Source organism: Bubalus kerabau, chromosome 7 (genome assembly GCF_029407905.1).
Source record: "Bubalus kerabau isolate K-KA32 ecotype Philippines breed swamp buffalo chromosome 7, PCC_UOA_SB_1v2, whole genome shotgun sequence".
NCBI classification, from domain to species: Eukaryota; Metazoa; Chordata; class Mammalia; order Artiodactyla; family Bovidae; genus Bubalus; species Bubalus kerabau.
Window position 1 is genome coordinate 46,464,402 of NC_073630.1, and position 9,506 is coordinate 46,473,907.

Here is a 9,506-nt window from a genome sequence, read left to right on the forward strand (position 1 = left end):
AGCCCAACCAAACCCATGTCCATCGAGTCAGTGACGCCATCCAACTATCTCATCCTCTGTCATCCCCTTCTCCTCCTGCCCTCAATCTTTCCCAGCATCAGGGTCTTTTCCAATGAGTCAGCTCTTCGCATCAGGGGCCAAAGTATTGGAGTTTCAGCTTCAACATCAGTCCTTCCAATGAACACGCAGGACTGATCTCATTTAGAATGGACTTGTTGGATCTCCTTGCAGTCCAAGGGACTCTCAAGGGTCTTCTCCAACACCACAGTTCAAAAGCATCAATTCTTCAGTGCTCAGCTTCTTCACAGTCCAACTCTCACATCTATACATGCTTTACTAGCATATGAGATGAGTGCAATTGTGCAGTGGTTTGAGCATTCTTTGGCATTGCCTCTCTTTGGGATTGGAAAGAAAACTGACCTTTTCCAGTCCTGTGGCCATGGCTGTGTTTTCCAAATTTGCTGGCATATTGAGTGCAGCACTTTACCAGCATCATCATTTAGGATTTGAAATAGCTCAACTGGAATTCCATCACCTCCACTAGCTTTATTGGTAGGATGCTTCCTAAGGCCCACTTGACTTCGCATTCCAGAATGTCTGGCTCTAGGTTGGTGACCACACCATTGTGATTATCTGGGTCATGAAGATCTTTTTTGTATAGTTGTTCTGTGTATTCTTGCCACCTCTTCTTAATATCTTATGCTTCTGTTAGGTCCTTACCATTTCTGTCCTTTATCGAGCCCATCTTTGCATGAAATGTTCCCTTGGTATCTCAAATTTTCTTGATGAGATCTCCAGACTTTCCCATTCTATTGTTTTCCTCTATTTCTTTGCACTGATCACTGAGGAAGAATTTCTTATCTCTCCTTTCTATTCTCTCTGCTGTGTAGAGCAGCAGTACACAGGCATATTCATGGCACCACGTAGGTCAGTAAATTGAGAAGAATCTGCACAATACCATAAAATGGTCAGCTTCTAAAATAGGTGTGTGTGTGTAGTAAATAATTTGATTTTGCCCAAAGAGTAGATTGCCCTTTGTCCTCAGCTTCTGGGTGAAAAATCTATTGCTATATGACAGAATATCTTTGTTTAGGGTGAGGGCTAGTCTCAGTAGAAGACTGACTGTGTGCCTGAGTGGGGGGCTTTGGGTCACACAGTGTCACTTGACCTGGGGACTGAGTTCATTCACATGAACAATCAGTCGGTCATGCCAGTATGTTAATAACACAGTTATTAACACAGTGAAAACTCTGGACACTGATGCTCAGGTGAGCCTCTCTGGTTGGCAGCCCTCCATGTGTGTTGTCACATGTCAGCACCAAGAGGACAAGTTGTCCTGACTCCTAGGGAAAAAGACAATGAAAACTTTCTGTTTGAAGCGCATCGGTTTCTGATCTGTGCCTCTTCCTTTGACTTATATTAATATGTATCCTTTGCTGAATAAACCATAACCTTGACTATAAGAGGTTTGTGTGAGTTCTGGAGAGTTCTTGTAGCAACTTACTGAACCTGAGCATGGTTTTGGGAACACTTTGAACTTGAAGTTGTGTCAGCAGAGAGAGCAGTCTGGTGAAGGACTGCCTTCTCAACCTTTTCATTTTGGTCAACACTGGGCAGTGAGTGTGTGTGTGCGTGTGTGTGTGTGTGTGTGTGTGTATGCATATTATAACACTGGAGTTATAATGAGAACAGCCAGAGGCTATAATATATTAATAAACCTTAGATATTTTTCTCCTTGCCTCCTTTTTAATTGGGGTATAGTTATTTTACAATATTGTGTTAGTTTCTGCTGTACAATGAAGTGAATCAGCTACATGTATACATATATCCCTTCCCTTTTGAGCCTCCCCTACATCCCACCCATCTGGGTCATCACAGAACATCGAGCTGAGCTCCCTGCACTATGCAGCAGGTTCCCATTAGCTATCTGTTTTATACATGGCAGTGCATATACATCAATCCCAATCTCCCAACTCATCCCCACCTCACTGGTGTCCACCCATCATTCTCTACATCTGTGTCTCTATTCCTGCCCTGCAAATAGGTTCACCTATACCATTTTTTACCTTCTATATATGTAAGTGTTCTTGCCTGGAGAATCCCAGGGATGGGAGAGCCTGGTGGACTGCCATCTATGGGGTCGCACAGAGTCGGACATGACTGAAGCGACTCAGCAGCAGCAGCATATAAATGTGTTAATATATGGTATTTGTTTTTCTTTTCCTGACTTCCTTCACTCTGTATGACACACTCTCAGTCCATCCCCATCTCTATAAATGACTCAACATCATCCCAATGCTATGAGACAAGAAATCCTTTCATCTTTATATTCAACCTGCTGACCGTGACACCTTTTCTACTGGTCTTTTAGTTCAAAACCAAACTCTGGTTATTCCGGGATGGGTGTTTTGTTCACATCCCCATGTACTCGGTACTCATCTGCAGTTCTTGTCAGTCTGTGTTTACTTGGCCTGAAACTCTGCTTAAAGAAAGAGAGTGGATTCACAGGAGTGTTTTTTTTCCTGCATAGATTTGGGACTTCATAAATCACAGTGACAAGAAATGCGACGATGGTTTCTTTCTGTTCTTGAGGAGATTGGAACAGGAGAGGCATGCAGGTTCCAGTACGGTTTTCTAATTTTTCCCAGTGGTAGCACCATGAGAAGGATTCCAGCAGGGTGGCTCCTCAGCCCTAACTAGGTAATTCTCTACTTGAGCGTTCCTGCAATGAAAACGCAGAGATATCCACCAGTCTCACTTGGGCCGTTTAGTGCCTGCTGTGGAACTCCCGGCAGATGACGATGAAATTGTCAAGATTTCCTTTTTGTTCCCTTCCAAGCAGGCAGGGCATCGTTTTTATCCCCCAGTTTAGTACATGAATCAATCCTTTTGTACTTGATTGGTGGGACCGTGCATGCTTTCAGAAACTGTCTGGCTTCATACCTGGCAGACTGGCTTGTTGAGCAGTAGTTCTGCAAACGAGAAAGAAAAAGTGCTGATTTTCATATGTTCCCACATTGAATTATAAAGTAGTCAAAAAAGATTGCTATATTATTGCCTGGTGTTTGGTTTTGGTCATTTTCATTCTTAGATATATTCCATCCAGAAATTAAATATAAAAAGATTATTTAAAAATTTGGTATTTGCAGATTGTGGTTGATAGGGGAGGAGACACATGTGGCAAGGCGGACAGGTAGAAGGAAAAGGAATATCTAGTAAATGTTTTAATTCCTGTAAAGTTTGCTGTGCTTGAATGGTATATATTTCATTTTCTAACAATACTTCATTGCAAAGGAATCTGTCCAGTTTGGTTTAATTCCTGCCTTGAGAACATTCACAGGGCGCTTTCTAGGTAAAGCCCCTTGCATTTCTCCATGCATAAAGGTCAAGGGGTTATGCATCAGTTAACCTGTCGGAAAATTTTTGTCAAAGGAATATCTATAGTAAAAACAATTTCATTTGTCTATGGAATATCCACAGTGAAAAAAAAATTCCAAGATTTGGAGATCAACATACGTTCATGGGTATAGTACTTTCGAAAGACCAGAAAAATACAGAAATATAACAGGAAAAATTACAGGTAGATCTTACTTTGCTGAAGTTAGACGAGTCATTTGGGTTGAAAGCAATCCCTGGTGCATCAAAATAAAAATTTGAACAATTACTTAGTTCGTAACTGAAAAAAAAAAAAAAAGAAAGCAATCCCTGGTAAAATTAAAATTTGATTTATTATATAAATGTTCATTTTCATCTAACTTATTTAGGAAGAAATTGTGTTAGTAGCTCAATTGTGTCCAACCTGTTGCAACCCTATGGACTGTAGCCCGCCAGGCTCCTCTGTCTGTGGGATTCTCCAGGCAAGAATACTGGAGTGGGTTGCCATTTCCTTCTCCAAACTTATTTAGGAATACGTCTATCTTATAAAGAAAACCTGCCCTTTAATTTCTGCACAATAAAACAAATATTAGTGAATCCCACAGATAAGGTTTGGTTAATATTGTTTTAAGAAAAGAAAATGCTCAATGCAAAGATTCATATAACCAAAAAAAAAAAAAAAAAAGATTCATATAACCTAAGAGTTTTCCAAACTTAAGATGCCAATTAAAAATGAACTTAATTCCCTGACTAAAAGATAGAAATTAGTGTACTTAGAGAATTCTCCACCCTTTGGTATCTTACTATGGAGTCCATAGATGGGCTCTGGAGCATCCACAGATGAAATTATATAGGATATTTTGCTTGTACATATGTGCATTTGGAGCAGAGGTGGTCTAGTTCTTTGGCACCACTCTGAGTTTAGACATGGGGCAGAGAGAATGCCCTAACATTTCTGTACCTTCTTGCTGCTGCTGCTGCTAAGTCACTTCAGTCATGTCCAACTCTATGCGACCCCATAGACGGCAGCCCACCAGGGTCCCCCATCCCTGGGATTCTCCAGGCAAGAACACGAGTGGGTTGCCGTTTCCTTCTCCAATGCATGAAAGTGAAAAGTGAAAGTGAAGTCACTGAGTCGTGTTCGACCCTCAGCGATTCCATGGACTACAGCCCACCAGGCTCCTCTGTCCATGGGATTTTCCAGGCAGGAGTACTGGAGTGGGGTGTCATTGCCTTCTCCGTCTGTACCTTCTTAGTCTGGGGTAAAAGCACGGCCAGAACCCTGTGCTTGTCCTTTTCATTTTGGAGGTTCTACTTCCAGAATTATAAAATATATATTAATTTGGTCATAAGGACACAAAGTAAGAGCTGGGGCCTCCTCAGCTATGATATCACTTTTTTCCAGTTTATCAATGAGCTTTCTAGATTATCTTGGAGTTGAATTTAGAAGCTAGTAGTGTTTTTACTGAGTGCAGTTCTAGGGTACTAAGGAGAAACTCTGTATATGTGTGTTTCATATCTAAAAAATAGTAGGTATTGAAAAGACATTTATTGAGTAAATGGATGAATGAATAAAATGCATTTCAAAATAAGTGAATAACCAAATATTTATTTTAATTTTTAATTTTTAAAAGTTACTATATTTAAAAAAAAATATTTAACTTTATTTATTTACTTATTTTTGGCTGCACTGGGTCTTTGTTGCTTTACCCAGGCCCTCCCAGCTTCAGCAAGCAGGCTCAAGAGTCCAGGCTCAGTAGTTGTGGCACATGGGCTTATTAATCATTGCTTTCCAGCATGTGGAATCCTCCTGGGCCAGGGATCGAACCTGCGCCCCCTGCATTGCACCACCCTGCAGGTGGTCTCCTATCCACTGTGCTACCAGGGAAGTCCCCAAATGTTTAGAATTATGTAATTTAACTTTTTTTAGTGTCATAATTTCTTTATTCATTTATTTACACTTTTAATAAAAATTGGTCTTTTATATACTTGGACTTGGCTGAAATTCAGAGATTAAAGAGCTCCCCCATATGATGCAGGGGGGCTGACAAATAACAAGGCGTGTAATCTAACTTCTGAAATGAAGCTCATGCTTGTTTAAAACAGGAAATTGGAAAAGAGGATTGAAACAAGGCTTCTTCTGTTTCCACTGTGATCTTCAGCAGGAGAAGGCTACCAACTCATACTGGTCATCAATGATTTTGTCTATGTTTCCATAAAATCTTTGAGTAATTGGTAAATTTTTGTTTTTGTAATTTTAGCTATCCAACTTGACAAAGTCAATCTTCAAGTATACTGTGCCTGGTCTCTCCTGGATACCTTTGAGTGGAACCAGGGATACAGCAGCCGGTTTGGTCTCTTCCATGTTGATTTTGAAGATCCAGCAAGACCCCGAGTCCCTTACACATCAGCCAAGGAGTATGCTAAGATCATCCGAAACAATGGCCTGGAGGGCCCTCCATAGAAAACATAGCTGGGTAATTTCACCTGGAGGAGGACTCTGCCCTCGGAAATGGAATCTGCTTTGGTGACCCTTGCAGACATCCTCAAGTTGCCTTGGTAATCAGTATGTCCTACCAGCTGATCTGTGATCATGAAGTCTGAATATGTAGTGCCTGGAAATTATTTAATGATGGCTTTTACTCTATTTGTATTTGATCAATGAGGCTTTTGAATAAGTAGAAAACCATTGCAATTGATTTTTGAATTAAGAAATCAGATGGACTTGGTAGTTTCAATTTAAATCCTTAGATTTTTTTTCTAGAAAAAGTAATGCAAAATTAATAAATAGGGTGTGCTCATGATTTGCAACTCTAAGAACAGATCACTTAATTTAAGATGTCCATCAGCAGATGAATGGATAAGAAAGCTGTGGTACATATACACAATGGAGTATTATTCAGCCATTAAAAAGAATACATTTGAATCAGTTCTAATGAGGTGGATGAAACTGGAGCCTATTATACAGAGTGAAGTAAGCCAGAAAGAAAAACACCAATACAGTATACTAACGCATATATATGGAATTTAGAAAGATGGTAACAATAACCCTGTGTACGAGACAGCAAAAGAGACACTGATGTATAGAACAGTCTTATGGACTCTGTGAGAGAGGGAGAGGGTGGGAAGATTTGGGAGAATGGCATTGAAACATGTAAAATATCATGTATGAAATGAGTTGCCAGTCCAGGTTCGATGCACGATACTGGATGCTTGGGGCTGGTGCACTGGGACGACCCAGAGGGATGGAATGGGGAGGGAGGAGGGAGGAGGGTTCAGGATGGGGAACACATGTATACCTGTGGTGGATTCATTTTGATATTTGGCAAATCTAACACAGTTATGTTAAGTTTAAAAATAAAATAAAATTAAAAAAAAAAAAAAGAAGGCTTGTTTATGAAACTATTTTTTTTGTTTACATAAACTGTTATTTGCCTTAGCAGGTCCACTGTCCATAACTTTCTGCTGTTTAATCTAGTATAGATATCAAAATTAAAAGTTAGTCACATTATCAGAGAACTTCAGGAGAGAGTTCTGCAGCTGAAAAGAAAAAGAACTGGCAGAGTATTTGAAACTGTATTTGAACATTTGGAAAACTTATGAATAGATGACTTGATAGAACTGATGAAGCATTTTAAAAAATTAATAAAGGGCACATTAAAAAAGTCATATTATATCTTTATACATTCTGTTCACCAAAAGAATTAATTAATAACCTACTTAATAAAGTTGATTGGTTCATGTGTTTGGCATATAGCTATGCATGAGCAAGTACATGTCTCTCATGCCTGATAAACTTTTGGAAAATAATAAATGAATAACACAAACCAGAATGTGAACAGCAAAAGAAGTATTTGAGCATTGTCATTTAATAGCAATTGGATTCCTACACTATTAGTTCAGTTGCTCAGTCGTGTCGGACTCTGTGATGCCATGGACTTCCCTGTATATCACCAACTCCCGGAGCTTGCTCAAACTCATGTCCATCGAGTCGGTGATGCCATCCAACCATCTCATCCTCTGTTGTCCCCTTCTCCTCCTGCCTTCAATCTTTCTTAGCATCAGGGTCTTTCCCAATAAGTCAGTTCTTCACATCAAGTGGCCAAAGTATTGGAGTTTCAGTTTCAGCATCAGTCCTTCCAATGAATATTCAGGACTAATTTCCTTTAGGATTGACTGGTTTGATCTCTTTTCAGTCCAAAGTACTCTCAAAAGTCTTCTCCATCACTACAGTTAAAAAGCGTCAATTCATCGGCATTCAGCTTTCTTTATAGTCCAACTCTCAAATACATACATGACTACTGGAAAAACCATGGCTTTGACTAGATGGACATTTTTTGGTAAAGTAATGTCTCTGCTTTTTAATATGCTGTCTAAGTTGGTCATAGCTTTTGTTCCAAGGAGCAAGCATCTTTTAATTTCATGGCTGCAGTCACCATCTGCAGTGATTTTGGAGCCCCCCAAAATAAGTCTCTCACTGTTTCCATTGCTCCCCATATGTATGCCATGAAGTGATGGGACTGGATGCCATGATCTGAGTTTTTTGAATGCTGAGTTTTAAGCCAGCTTTTTCACTCTCTTCTTTCACTTTCATCAAGAGGCTCTTTAGTTCCTCTTAGCTTTCTGCCATAAGGGTGGTGTCATCTGCATATCTGAGGTTATTGATATTTCTCCCAGTAATCTTGATTCCAACTTGTGCTTCATCCAGCCTGGTATTATGCATGATGTACTCTGAATATAAGTTAAATAAGCAGGGTGACAATATACAGCCTTGAAGTACTCCTTTCCCAATTTGGAACCAGTCTATTGTTCCATGTCCAGTTCTAACTGTTGCTTCTTCACCTGCATACAGATTTCTCAGGAGGCAGGTAACGTGGTCTGGTATTCCTAGCTCTTGAAGATTTTTCCACAGTTTGTCCTGATCTACATTGTCAAAGACTTTGGCATAATAGTGACACCACATTAAAAACAAAAGAATGAGCAGGGTATAGTCTCTACTTCTGGGTATTTTTAAAAATTGAGGATCCATTAGAACATTGATGACAACCAGAAAATAAATATGAGTTAACTGACTAACATGAGCATAAGCAAAGGAGGGTATAGTTTGTTACCTTGGTGTTTGAATTGCTTAAGATGTATGTGAGGTTGGTTAGACTTGGATATTTTACTGAGCTTCCTCAGTAAAGCCTGAAGGAGATGTAGGGCCCCCTCTGGACTTCATGGCTTCACTCCAGTGAATCTTTTACATATGTACAGTTTGTGCCTTCATATCCATGTTCAAGTAATACTTACTAAACATTCATGTATGAAGCTTGAAGTGGTGAGCTAAGTATTATCATCCCATTTTGCAGACTGAGAAACTGAGGCCACACCAATGGTCCTCTTCCTTAAGCCACATCAATGTTTACTGGCCCTGGCTCTTTCCTGGCATCAGCTCTGTTTCTGTCCAGCACAGTCTAGATCAGTTCAGTTCAGTTGCTCAGTCGTGTCCAACTCTTTGTGACCCCATGAACCGCAGCATGCCAGGCTTCCCTGTCCATCACCAATTCCCAGAGTTTACTCAAACTCATGTCCATTGAGCCGGTGATGCCATCCAACCATCTCATCCTCTGTCGTCCCCTTCTCCTCCCGCCTTCAATCTTTCCCAGCATCAGGGTCTTTTCCAATGAGTCAGTTCTTTGCATCAGGTGGCCATCAGTCTAGATCAGGGTGTCATAGAAGTCGTCTCTGCATTTTTTTTAAAAAAAAAGTAAAAAAGAAACAAATGTGTGGAGTTACTTTATGCAGGAGGAAATGGGAAAGCTGGTTTTCTGTACTCTCCGTCTGCTTCCTTGAGGAAATGGCAGATATTTTGTGATTCCTCTAAGGCTTGAGGCCTGAGCAGATATCCTGTCATTTTTAAAAAACACTATGGTCACTGCTATATTTAAAATGTATAACCAACAAGGGCCTACTACTGTATACCACATGGAACTCTGCTCTACGTTATGTGGTAGCCTGCATGCAAGGGGGGTTTGGGGGAAAATGGATACATGTGTACATATGGCTGAGTCCCTTTGCTGTTCATCTGAAGCTACCACAGCATTGTTAAGTGGCTATAATCCAATACAAAATAAAAAGTTAATAACAAC

The 9,506-nt window shown here is 40.1% G+C and overlaps 1 protein-coding gene across 1 annotated transcript in view; it reads left to right on the plus strand.

Annotated features, from left to right (window-relative positions):
• The window catches only part of LOC129657191 (cytosolic beta-glucosidase), a 132,467-nt gene extending 126,102 nt beyond the window's left edge, over positions 1-6,365 (plus strand). The window contains exon 5 of the mRNA XM_055587450.1: positions 5,637-6,365. Within this exon, the coding sequence (XP_055443425.1) occupies positions 5,637-5,839 (203 nt within the window). The 3' untranslated portion in view covers positions 5,840-6,365. The remainder of the gene's footprint in view (positions 1-5,636) is intronic.
• Positions 6,366-9,506: the final 3,141 nt, after the last annotated feature.